This window comes from Epinephelus lanceolatus, chromosome 21 (genome assembly GCF_041903045.1).
Source record: "Epinephelus lanceolatus isolate andai-2023 chromosome 21, ASM4190304v1, whole genome shotgun sequence".
NCBI lineage: Eukaryota > Metazoa > Chordata > Actinopteri > Perciformes > Serranidae > Epinephelus > Epinephelus lanceolatus.
This window is the reverse complement of record NC_135754.1, coordinates 24,292,365-24,305,584: the sequence shown is the minus strand read 5'-3', so window position 1 is coordinate 24,305,584 and position 13,220 is coordinate 24,292,365. Positions and strand designations below refer to the sequence as shown.

At 41.0% G+C, this 13,220-nt stretch overlaps 1 protein-coding gene across 18 annotated transcripts in view; it reads left to right on the top strand.

The window, feature by feature from the left end:
- Positions 1–934: 934 nt before the first annotated feature.
- LOC117247532 (calcium-activated potassium channel subunit alpha-1a) overlaps positions 935–13,220 on the top strand; it is a 150,108-nt gene continuing 137,822 nt past the window's right edge. For 8 of the 18 annotated variants that reach the window (XM_078163672.1, XM_078163671.1, XM_078163670.1 and 5 more), the window contains exon 1: positions 936–1,876. In XM_078163672.1, coding sequence (XP_078019798.1) covers positions 1,646–1,876 — 231 coding nt within the window. In that variant the 5' untranslated portion in view covers positions 936–1,645. Of the gene's footprint in view, positions 1,877–13,220 lie in introns of all 18 variants that reach the window. The other 10 variants (XM_078163676.1, XM_078163675.1, XM_078163678.1 and 7 more) reach the window with 3 other exon arrangements.

Below are 13,220 nucleotides of genomic sequence, written 5' to 3'. Positions count from 1 at the left end.
CACAAGATGATAAAAAAGACGCAAATATACCCCAGAGACACAAAAAGACTACAAAGAGATGCAAAGGAGCCACAAAGAGAAAAAAAAACATCCATGAAAGACAAAAGTGTACCTTAAAGAGACACAAAACGATTGCAAATCAAACAAAAAAGGCAAAACTACCACAAAGTCTGTATGTCTTCCTATGTCGGAGAGGACATTTTGCATATCTGTGTCCAGTGGCCCATTGTCTCATAATCCGTCCATGTTTAAATCCTATAATTTACAATAAGCCCATATTTAAGCCTGTAATATATTTTAAAACAGACACTTTTATAACACAGTATGAGGAGGAAACAAGAGGGTAAAGTAGTCCTAAATGTCACGTTTTTACTGTAGTGGAATGATAATATATATAGTAATACCTTCATACAGACAGGTGACTCTACACCTGTCTGTGCAGATATGTTTGACTGTGCAGATATGCATTACTGCTTCCTGTTTGTTACTGTTTAAGGGTCAGTCTGACTCTGTCCCAGGACAAGGACATCCACAGCTCTGTTTGATGACAAACACTGCACATGCTGATGTTTTGATTGGGACATGTAGGGTGTGGAAGACCAGGGGAGGATCAGGATGAAACCTCAAACGCAATTATTATTGGTAAAGGAGGAATCAGGCCATTTCCGGTCCCTAAATGTAACATGAACAAACCTGTGAATACATGTGAGGAATCAGACCCTTTACAGACTGCAATAAAGATCTTTATTTTCTTCTGACTTCACCTCTGAAAGTTGATGTTTTCTCCACAACATCACAAAACTGAGAGTGTCTCCACAGAAGTAGTAGTTTCAGAGGAAGATGGCTGTTAACCACAAAGTTACAGTCATGAAAAATTGATGAAGCGGTCACTATAAATAACCAGACATCCAGATAAGCATCGACGTCTGCTATTGATGGCTCCTCCCCCGCTACCTGTAAATCTGCGATGCCATCTCCCGACAAATGGATGTGACAGGCGGCCGTCGGAGCCCCGGAGAGCGAGGATGACTAAATCCGCTCCTCGACCCCAGAAACCATCATTTTTCAAACCCTATTTCCTGAGAGGATATCGATAAAGTGCGAGCTTTTAACGCGAGGAGCGCATTCAACAGTGCGCGCTGCGGAGCTCAAGTAGCGGAGCTGCTGAAAGCTGCGCTGCTAAACAAGGTGGAGGAGTGAGTCAGTGCATCGAGTGGAGAGGACAACACGTCTCTTCAATATATTAATAACACTTATAGGGTTTTATCAGTGGGGACTGTGGGGGACATTTGAGTTTTTGGGGAGTTTAAAAGAAGAAAATGTGATTTTTACGCACAGATCAAACGGATGACGCGCAATTCCAGCCATGAACGCGCATCGTGAGGCGCACGACTGATATCTAGATTTCAAAGGAAGTTTTTATCACTGTGCGTGTGTCTGCTGTCGACTCAACTTTTACGTCCTCGCTTTGGTGAAGCCAGATGAGAAGGCAGAGAAGCGGAAGGCGGTTGACTTAACATGGCTGAGCCACTGGGGCATCAGGGGGCGCTGGCCGGAGCTCCCCAAAGCGCCTGAATCCCAGTTGAGTTGATTTTGTTTTTTTCTCTGTGGAGGTGGGGAGCTGGCAGATGACCACAGGCCGATAATGTCGAAGAGGGAGAAATTCAACCCGGACCCGTCCATCCACATATCCAAGATGAATGTCATCATCCCGTTCTCACCAGATGTGCCCTGTGACAGCAACGGCCAGCGGATGTGGTGGGCTTTCCTCGCCTCCTCCATGGTCACTTTCTTTGGGGGTCTCTTCATAATCCTCCTGTGGAGAACTCTCAAATACCTGTGGACTGTGTGCTGCCACTGTAACGCCAAAAAGAAGGTACGCCCGGTCATCTCATAAAGCACCACCACACCCCATGGGATGACTTATTTATTATCACAGGGGGTTTTGTATTAGATCCAGCGCGTGACAACAATGTGTCCGGCCAGTTTGATTTATGAAATGGGCTCGTAATTAAATCTGTGTTAAGGCCCCATCGACAGGAAGCATAGAGCATGACTTTGAATAATTAACTCTGCCACTCTTGGCTTAATGTGTGACAAATAGATGGCATTAAAGGATTTCACCCTGCTGGTGAACTGTGGTGTGTTGGAGCAGGTTTTTAGTCAGTTGTGGCTGACACTTGTTGGTGGACCACCCTCTGATTTGCATTAGGTTCATAAAGGTACACTGATTATAAACTGCTTGTCTTCCTTGTGTAACTATGTGTTGATATTTTTATATTCACATTAACTGTTATTTGGTTGAATTTAGAGGCAAAATGCACCATAGCAGGTTCAAATCTATACAATCAGTAATTGATCACACTTCTTTAATCTCACTAGTGCTCGATCCTTTATTTTCCCATAAGATACCCTTTTAAAAAATCAGATTTTGTTTTTTTATGGTTTTAAGAATGGAATATTTAAAGTGTTGGTTCACGCAAAATGACAAAAAGAAATCCACATATTTCCCCACCTAATATCTTAAGAATTTTCTTTGCCCAGGTTTTGAGACATTTCCCTCTGAGCTTTCTGCCTCCACCCCAGTACAATGGAGGTGCACTGAATTTCATTAGTGCTGCTGAGGGCTGGATAATCCACAGCCAACATTTCACACTACTTTCTATCGAATAATTAGTCCTTGTAAAACTGTTCACAGCTCGTTCTGTGACACTTTCTGGGAAGAAATGTTGTTGAGTCTTCTGAATCTAAATTTTCATTGCTGTGACATTCATAAATCAAACTTCATTTGCTGCTTCTTTTATTGGGGGCTGACACACAATTGATTTAGTTATTTGGGTGCACCTGCCCTTTTAAAGATCCTGTGTGTAGGATTTAGTGGCATCTAGCAGTGAGGCTGCAGATATCAATCAATTGAAACTTCTCCTGTGTAGAACTACAGTGACTAACACAAAGACATGAATGAATTAATATCTAGAGCCAGTGTTTGGTTTGTCCATTTAGGAGTTCTGTAGACACAACATGGCAGACTCCGTAGACAAGGACCCGCTTCGTATGTAGATCATGGATGTATTAAGAGACCTGGATACGGCATTAGAGGCATTCTCATGAAAGTTGCTCAGTGGTGCATGAAGCCAGATCATCTGCAATATTGGGCCCATAGTGCAAACACACTGGAGACTTACGGCAGCCGAGCACAGCTGAGTGCGGCCGAGGGGCTAATTTCAGCCAGTGGAAATTAGCTGCTGGCTGAATGGCCAGTTAGCGATCTGCTAACTTGAATGGAGACAGGTGGCTAAAATACGTTTTACTGCCGCCCCATCAACAGTTGTACGTTGCTTAGCTTCTGTGCAGGTAGATTTGGTTTATCAAAGATGCTATTGAAGCAACACAGTTCATAAAACAAGCACAGCATAATCGTCACATCGGTCGGACCATCGTGTTTATTTATCTTTAAACGTTATATTTACGGCTGTTTGCCTATTTCACATATCTCCGCAATCTAAAACAATTAGCAGTTATTTACCAAGTAAACTATAAATTTTAGTTTTTGAAATTTTATAGTTTCCTTGGTGGTCTACCAAGGTATATAAATACTTTTTCATTTTTGTTTGACTCGACATCACAGTGTTTTAGTTTATAGCCTCCTGAGACCCTGCGTTCGGGTCTCAGGAAGATATGTGACCCTTAATACTAACGACTGGATCTTTAAAAGGTTGAAAAAGTAAGATTCTTCCTGTTAAGACTGATGTTAAATCTCACCCTCAGCATCATGATTAATGCTTTCGTCAATACAGTCTGAGCTCATTATCTGAATCCCTGCAGCAGACCGTGCAGCACCATTTGTTTGACACGTTTCCAAAAGTCAGGAATAGTTTGTTTTTTTTCCCCCCCGTTCAGGACACATAGAGCTCTTCAGCTGTCATACATAGTTGGATGTCCAACAGACATTCTCCTACAGTGGTGTGTATCTGTAGTGTCTGTGTGCAGGCTAACACTCATGCCACAGTGTAATCCCCAGAAATCATTTTCATAACATTTAAGGCAGCCTGCCACTAGATTTTCTGTTTCACAATTGTTACGACACCATCTGCCGAGGCCGGCCACAGTCCTGCGTCAGACAAACCCTGCAGTTTCCCTGTTGTATAGTGTTCATAAGGTTTTAAGTTATATCTTAAGTTGTATTTTAAAGTCGGTATCCTTTCTCTAAAGGACAAAGATAGAGCTGATAGAGGTGGCAGAGCTGGAGCAGTTTATCTTTTTATCTAATGTATGTGCATTCATCTCCCAGACGGGCAGGGTGGACGAGGAGAAATGGCAAAGGCTGCACGCAGGGTGGTGCTGACCTTTTTGGAGGCAGACGTCTGTATCATTTCCATGCTTTGGTTGAAGCTGGTTACAATTAGGGCTGCAACTAAGGACTGCTTTCATCATCAGTGATTAATCTGCTGATATATTTTTGGTTATTTGGATAATGGCCGAGTTTTTTAAACGTCTGAAATACTAAAATTTGCTTATCGCAAGTACCCAGAGCCTGAGGTGACGTCCTTGTTTTCTTATCCCAAAGATATACAGTGTTAAAGCAAAGAAAAGCAGCAAATCTTCACCTTTGAAAAGCTTATTTTTTGCATGAGAAATGACTTTAAGGGAAGAATTTCAGCCGTAGTTACAATATTGAAAAGAATCCATCAGCCTGCGTCCAAGTTTTATTTATACGTGCACAGAAATGGAACAGAAATACATCTGTGAAAATGAGATCAGGATGAGGTTGTTGCTTTCAGAGTCCACAGTTGAGCACTGTTTGTGTGTGAATACAAGAGAGCAGTCAGATTTTTGTGTTTTTGCTCAGATTGTGCCAAGTGAAGCCGCTGAGCTCCACCAACCTGTTGTGCTACTCTGTGGGAGTCAGCCAGAGACGGGTCATCCTTTCACATCCAATCTTCCCCTCTCTGCCTTTTGCTCAGCCGCCGTTCATTTCGTAACTCCTGCCCCGTCTTCTTCTCACCCTCTTTTTTTCTCATCCAAGAACCAACCTTCCTCCAAAGTGTCAGAAATGCAGTGTCAGGCGCATACGGTATGTGCCATATGAATCAGTGTTTTTGTTGCTAAGCAACTAGCAAGCAAAAGGATTTCATTATAAGAGTAAATCTCTCTCTCTGTTATGCAGTTGTCTAGGCTGTGAGATGTGGCAGGTTGTGTTGGAGGAACACCTCCCCACCCCCTCCCAGTCTGTGCATGTCATTAGCAGCCCAAACATGGGAGCTTTCAGAGCACATTCTTAGCGCTCATAGATGGGAGTTGATAATCAGTTTCCTCCTTTTCTGATTTTCAGTTTGTTTTCCCCCTTGGCGGGGCGTTCGCTGCCCCCGTTCTGTTCTGTTCTGACAGCTCTCATGTCTCTGAGACTGAGCCTCTGTCTCTGTGGCTCTGCCTCCCCAGTCTGATGGCAATCGATGAATCTGAGCGTTTGTGAGGTTTTGATGAATGACGGCTATTATCTGTCTGGGAGGAAGAAAGAAATTGTGTTCACTGTAAATGGCACTGTACTCATGACGGGGGGATGACAAGCTGTGGCAGCTTCTCAGTCATTTCTCAGACTCACAGTGGGCAAGTTTTATTGGAGGAATGTGTTTCCTTGTTTGTTTAATGTGTGTTCAGGAGGGCTGCTGGAGGTTTGAGACACCATGTGTCCAACGGGAGACAAAAGTAGATGAGTTGTGTGTACAAGGTATTGAAAGGGGCCTCTCACCACCCAATATTTTTAGCCACTCTAGCTGCGTGGTTCTAGGGACGGCAATGTTGGCCAGACGACCACTTTAATCCTAAACAAACGACTTTCGGATGAGTTGCTTTAAAATTGGGTACGAACATTCATGTTGTAATAACTTTGGTGATCCACTGACTTTTCCTCCAGCACCATTTTGAGGTCGGCATTCTTGGTTTTGAGTGAAATGTCCCAATGACTATTGGAGGGACTGCAGTGAAATTTGCTACAGATATTAGAGGTCCCCAGACTAGACCTGCCGTCATGGGCCAAGGTGGCGCCCATGAAAAGGTCTATGGTTGACCTTTAAATTGGATCAAGTACAATTTATTTACTGACTTAAATCACTGACAATACAAGTTATATTTAATCACATGATGAATAAATGTAATTTTATAATTAAAACACATTTTAACTTGCCATCTGATACCCCCACCCCCTGCAGATATGGTGAAATGGTGTGGTCCATCTGACTGTGGGGGCTAAGTGCCACTAATGTAAACACTTTTCTCTAATCATTCATTGGAGGGGTTTTTTTTTGGCTCAAGACACAGATGTGACTACCTCTGCTTTTCAGAGTGAGGTCTTGTACAGTCTACAACAGTACAGATTTCCTAATGGCTTGCCTGCCCCTGACTTTTCATAAAGGACCATCATCAGGTCAACATTTTAGTTTGTCCAGCACTTTAGTTTATGACTATATATTAGGGATGTCCCGATCCAGCTTTTTCACTTCCGATCCAATACCAATATTACAGCCTTGAGTTTTGGCCGATACCGTTACCAATCCGATCCAAGCACGTATTATACATATTCACTTATTTTGTTGTCAGTCATGTTAGAAAAGGTTTGATTAAGCGATATTACTCTAACAAGAACAACTACTTAATCAAGTTAGTTAGAATGATCCACAACAGTTGGTATGAGAAACTGACTTGTTTATTGTTAACAGGGTTAAATAAATAAACTTAAACTTGAACATTAAATAAAAAATATAGCTGGTTTCCTTTGGCTGCTTTGGCCCCTTAATAAATAGAAAATAAATCAACACAAGAAATCTTTAAAATGTTTAACATTGAAATAAAAATCGCAACAAGACTCCACACACTTGTGCTTTGGCACCCTAATAAATAAAAAATAGATTAACACCACAAGACACTGTTGGCATTTAACAAACAATGCAGCCTTTCCTTTTCAGTTATTTTAGTAGCGTCAGTGCCAGCCTGGTGCTGCTGTTTCCTGTGTGTCCTGTGGAGCGGATCACTGGAATGGACTGCTTGAATCACGGAGCGCTGGGCTGGCCGGAAAACCTGGATCGGACTACATGAAAAACTGGATCAGAGTTCTGGATCAGCATTTTTCCATGCAGTCCAATCCGATGCCGATGCACGTTTTTTCCTAATATCGGTGGCCGATACTGATCCGAATATCGGATCGGGACATCCCTACTATATATCTGCAAAACTAATAACATTCCATCAGCTTCAGCTGTACTTTTAGCACTGACTTACTTCTTTCATATCATATAAAAATGAATGCCTCAGGTCATTTGAAGTACCAATACTTTCCCTGTCTGATATTACTATGGTCTTCTTCTAAAGTCGGCGTCATGTTTAAATCATTAGAACTCAGATTTCATAAATCAGAAGTTATAAAAATATGGAAACTGTTGAGGCATACGACATAAGTCAAGTCAATTTTATTTATATAGCACAATTTCATACGACAAGCTTAAACTCAACATCATACATGACAACATAAAATATCATATAAGACAATAAAGTATTACATATATAAAATCAAGCATGACCTGATAAAACAAACAAAATAAGAAGGGGGAGATAATAACAATGACAATACTAATTCCTAAAACAAATAAAAAATACACCACTAACTAAAAGCTTTGGAAAAGAGATACCTTTTTAGTTTGTTTTTAAAAGAGAACACTGTTGTAGCAGAGCGTAGTTCATGTGGAAGAGAATTCCAGACAGTAGGACCATGAAAGCACCACGAGCTGATTGAGAGTTGATTGTAGGCATAATGAGTCAACTTTTATTTGATGATCTAAGGGATCTCTCTGGTGTGTACTCTGTGAGCATGTCATACGAACATTAACCAGGAAAGATACTGTTTTCTACAGGTCCTTAAAAAGTCCTAAATTGTCTTAAATTCAGATTCGATGAGTCTGAAATATTCGGTTACATTACTGCGAAAATTTCTCCAACCTGACAGACCCAATGACCATTTACAGTCATTGGACAGACTGAAGAACTTTTACAATATTTCAATAGACAGTCAAACTAATCGCTAATGTGACTGGTTAAGAAAGAGATGGGTCCTTTGATCTAAATCAGGTTTTCCGGCCAAACAGAGCTGATTGGAGCCAAAGTGGAGGCTGGCATGACTGCAGTGTTCTGTACTGGGTGCATTTCACTGTATGTTGCTCATGTACATTGTTAATGTTGAAGTGGCTTGTTGTTCCTATACTCTTTTCCAACAGTTAACGTCTACAGCATGATGTTATTACATACATTTCTGATTTATGTCTACGTAGGTCATATGCGTCAGAGTGCCATGTGTACCTTCAGGCAGTGACTCAGTGTCCTGAGAGGTGTCAGGTGTTTGGGGTGGGTGGGGGGGTTTCGGGGTTGTTGGGGGGTGATTGGAGGATTCAGATGGAGAGTCACTCTCATGCTGCTTTAAAGCGCCGTCTGAAAAATTGTAATTATGAGACGAGTGCTCGTGATCGAACAGTGGTAATTAAGAGTCAGAAAGTTGGAATAGCAGAGTGGCACTTTGCCGTCGTGTCTCTCGCACACAGAGACACGCACACAAAATGGCAACATGTCTAGCAGAGTGAATATTAATGCTGCACAGCATCAACCACACCAGCTATCATAGATTATTTTTAACAAACTAGCAATTTTCGTTCACTATCTCTGAAACACAAACCGGTGCTCTGCTGCAGGATTTAATAAAAACACAAGAGCTTGATTTGTCATTGTCCGTTTCATTATATCTGTAGCCACTGGTGCTTTAACACAAGACACGTTGTGATTCAGTATGAACTCTGAAGAAAAAGTACTTGAAGGCAGCATAATTCATTTAACGTCTGGACCTTCAATCCTTCAACAAGAGTCACTGCAATTTAGCCTGTCAGTCTTCTGAGTAGAGAGAGCATTTACATTCCTTGCAATGTCTTTTTAATTGGCTGTGTAATTAGTAAGGCAAGTATTAGCTGCTCACATTGCATAATATAAGCAGCATGCTGCAGCTTGGCTGTCATTCCACCATCTGGGATCCAACAGGTCTCAGATTAACACAAGTGTTAAAACATCTTGACGGTGCCAGTGTCCGCTCTGCTGCTTTTTGTCAGTCAGAGAGACAAAAGATGCACTTAATGATGTTGCAAGACAAGTATTACAGAAAATGTTTATGTATGTATACAGGGTATGTGTTATTTGTTTTTGATTTTGTTGTAGTGAAAATCCCAGTTAGACAGGACCTTTTCCATATTTGTGCCATAAATAGTGTTACAGTGAAGGATGTTCATGGAGGCCAAAGTTTCAAATAATGAGATAAACATATGTAAAAAATAATCCCCGCTAGCTGAAGCCAACACATTCTCACTCTGATCTTTTGACATATCCACGTTTGGTCATGGACCCTCCACGTCTACACACGACATGAAATGTACCCTGGGTGCATTGGTTGTTGGTATTCTGGGACGCCGTGTCAAGTTCGGCCTGTTACATGCATTGTCTTCTTTCAAAATACACTTTCATTGTAACAGGAAATTGACTGTTTACATACAGTCTCTTTCAAAATAAATGCACTACGTCAATGCAACAGCGCAAGTTGATGTTTTTTTATCATAACAACTTAAAAGTACGGCTTTTTCCGTCAATGTCTTCAGTCACTGCCCAAGCACGAGACTTATCACCCACAGGTGTGATAAGTAGCTGGTGACTGGCCGTGCACATGTGAGTTGTCGACGGTGACAATGTGCGTGTCGGCTTCGTCAAGTGTACGAAGCGCAGCATGACGCTGGTATATGACAGCAAAAAGACGGGGACCTCGACACTTCAGAGGCACATGACGAAGGCTTGCCATAGAAAGAAAGACGAGAATCAGTCTTCAATGTCCACGTTTGTATCCTTAAAAAAATGTCGGGTTTAAACCAGGCTCAGGCTCATAATTATAGTTAAAGGGACGGGCTGGGCTCGGACAGAACATGCACGGGCTTGGGTGGGGTCGGGCTGGATTTTTTGGGCCCGATCTAAGCTCTACTCTGTTTCCAACTGTTTCAAACTGTTTTTCTACTCTGGCTACAGTATGATGCCATAGTGTGCTGGATTTCTTTACATGGTCAAATGCTTCTGGCATGCCTCCGCAAGTTTTTACATTACGTAGCCTACACTGCTAAATGAAGCTGCATGCTAATGTCAGGGAAACATGTTAGACATGTGTTACTTTTTTGTTATAGAGTATCTTTGTATCCTCATCCCGATGAGTGACACAAGCCACATTCCACCACCTCCAAAGCAAAACACAAATTTAGCATAAATGTAGTGCAGACGAGAGGGAGGGGACTTGAAGTGTCCGTGCCAGCGTCAGTGATGATGTTTTTAATTTCTTCTTTAAGATGATATTCCTGCTGGAATATGTTTAGAAGTTTTTATTGGTGATTTTTCACTGTGATAAAGTGCCGCTATTCTCCGTTACAGTTATTCTCTGGCTGCAATGACAAAGCTGAGATATGTAAAGACCTGGTAACGCTGACCAATCAGAGCTGACTGGGCTTAAAGGGGCTTAAAGAGACAGGCGCTTGAAAGTAGTGTGAATACAGGTGCTCCAGCACAGACAGTATGAGGAAAACAAAGTGTTTTTTTTAACATTAAAACATGTTAACATGTTCTAGTAGAAACTTTAAACACAAGTATAAACCTGAAAATGAGCATAATGGGTCCTCTTAACTGAGCGGTAGGAAAAAAGGAAAGTTTCTCTCCTGGCTCATGCAGATAGTCCCTCAGCATTTTCACTGATTTCCCTAGCCAAATTAATTTCACTGTTTTGCTGTTGCTTACACTTTTCAACTGTTTCAAGTAGTTTGTGATAATGTTCAACTGTTGAGTCATTATTTAATAACAACATGTACTCGTGTCCAATTTTAGCTTCTGATTCCACACAGGGAGCGGAGTTTAGCTGCTGACTGGAGGCTCAGTTTCTCTGCTCTTTGATGTTTGTATTCATGTAGATATTAACCAAATAACCACGTTCATTCATTCAGTGACTCATAGATTGGACAGACATGGGGCCAAGTGCCATATGCAATACTGTCTTTCTTCACACAGCTGAGGAGGCCATAGATCAGCTATGAGATATTTCAGGAAGTTTTTTTTTCTCTTCTGAGAATGTCTCGATTCATTATTAATGTGATTCATATTAATATATTTCTAAATAATTTATTCACTTTTGCAGAAATTGTGTCATGAGCCACATGTTCTATTCTCGTTTAATGTGCCGGCGGTTTGAGGAATGATCATGGTGGATCCTGAGAATAGGCTAACAATGGTGATGGATGACCTCTGGTGTCAGGAGGACTAGATTTAGGTGAAATAGTGAAAGCTAAATTTGGAGGCTGAGACTATTGCTCAAAGTGACAAAGAGGAGATGTGGGTGTAATGACTACATCTACTTTTCTGGTGTCTGCTGCTATTAAAAATGCATCCCGTCTATTTTCATTTCATTAAAATAAAGTCCAGAGGAGGTTGTTAAACCTTCTTGATGTGTGGATAGCTAACTGAAGCTACAACTTTTACAAAAAATAAACATCCACACTATAATTATACTAAATCAACGTGTTTCCTGCAGGAAGAAATTAGAGATTTAAATGTCACAGCTCCCCATCTTTACATTAAAGGTATCTTCCTGCATGTGACCTTCAGATGAAATTAGCTGCCTGACCCTTTTAAAGAATAATTGGACACAGGCATGTCATGAATCACAAATGATCAATCTTTGAACTCTGTTTTTACTGCCATTAAAAAAATACCATGGCATGGCCGATGTGTTTTCAGCGTACATTTTTAGATATGGTCATTAAAGTGCTGAAGGATAACAGCGTGATGCCAATTAAACCTACTTAACGGCCGCTATCACTTCCCTCAACACAGCCTGTGTCACTTTATTCATTAAAACAGGGGAGTGCAGCGTCAGATCAATACATCAGGTCTGTTTCATGGAGTTGTGCTGGTGGAAAAGTCAGAGAAGACTTTGTATGAACTGGTGAAAGAATCCTGCACTCCATCATCACCTGTACTTACTTTGTTTATGACAACAATGAGCTCTTCAGATATAAAAACAAACATGATACCGAGCTCTTTCAATTGGAAATAGACATAATTAATTTACCAGTTTAATAGAAAGTAGGTTCATATCTCTAGGGATTTTATTTATTTGTTTTAGTTGCAACCAGCAACTCTATAGCTTGATTGGTCAGTCAACAAAAATTTCCCACCCTTTAGCAGCCAAAGTTTTTGCCCTAGTAGGCTGAAATTTGTTTTGTTTATGCCCACTGACTAAAGGGGGGAGGTGAAATGGGAGTGGCCTATCTCAAAAAGGCGCATAACTTTCAAATGGATTCGAAGGCTGAATCCAAATGTCCTGACTTAACCGCACTTGGAGACTCCTGGGAAGTCCAGTAGTGCTGAGGACTGTCCAAATCCACAATTCCTCCAGTCCACAATGGGCCTAAAGCAGACTTTCCGCAGACTTCCAGAGAATCTGCTTGGAGTGCAAACTTTAGCAGACTTCACTGATTTAATCGCCCACAATTCATTACAATATAGACGTGACATGGTAGTTTTTATTTTTCAATAGCCCATTTAAAAAATCAGTCTGAATATATATATATATACATAGAGCATATCAATAGGAGAAATGTATCCAAATAAATGCACAGAGCCCCCATCTACACCAAAACTAAATCAAATACATGAAAAGTTTAAGTAAACAAATTTGATTGTTAAGAAATATTCACTTGCTGTTAAATACCGTAAAGCATTGTCAGTTACTAGACTGACTGAAGCTACCTGGCCTCTTTGTGTTTGGATGCCTTCTCTATTTAGAGTTTCATTTCAGTGGTTTATTGGCACACTTTAACAAGTTTGTGGGACCTGCAGGAAATACACAGTTTAAAAACAAAAGGTAAAAGTCAAAGCAGCAGAGGCTGGAATAACTTGACTTTTACTCCTTAGTATGGGTCAAGCTCAAAAAACACTGAATCCTACAATTCTCATATTGCGACTGGAGAATATCTTTCAGTAGAGCCCCCCTGCTTTAAATGCCCCCATCTATTAAAGCCTTCTACAGACTGTGAGATTTTGGCAATCTTATAAGTTTAGTGCAGCTACACTATGCGGCATGGATCTAATAAACTTGGGTACGACACCTA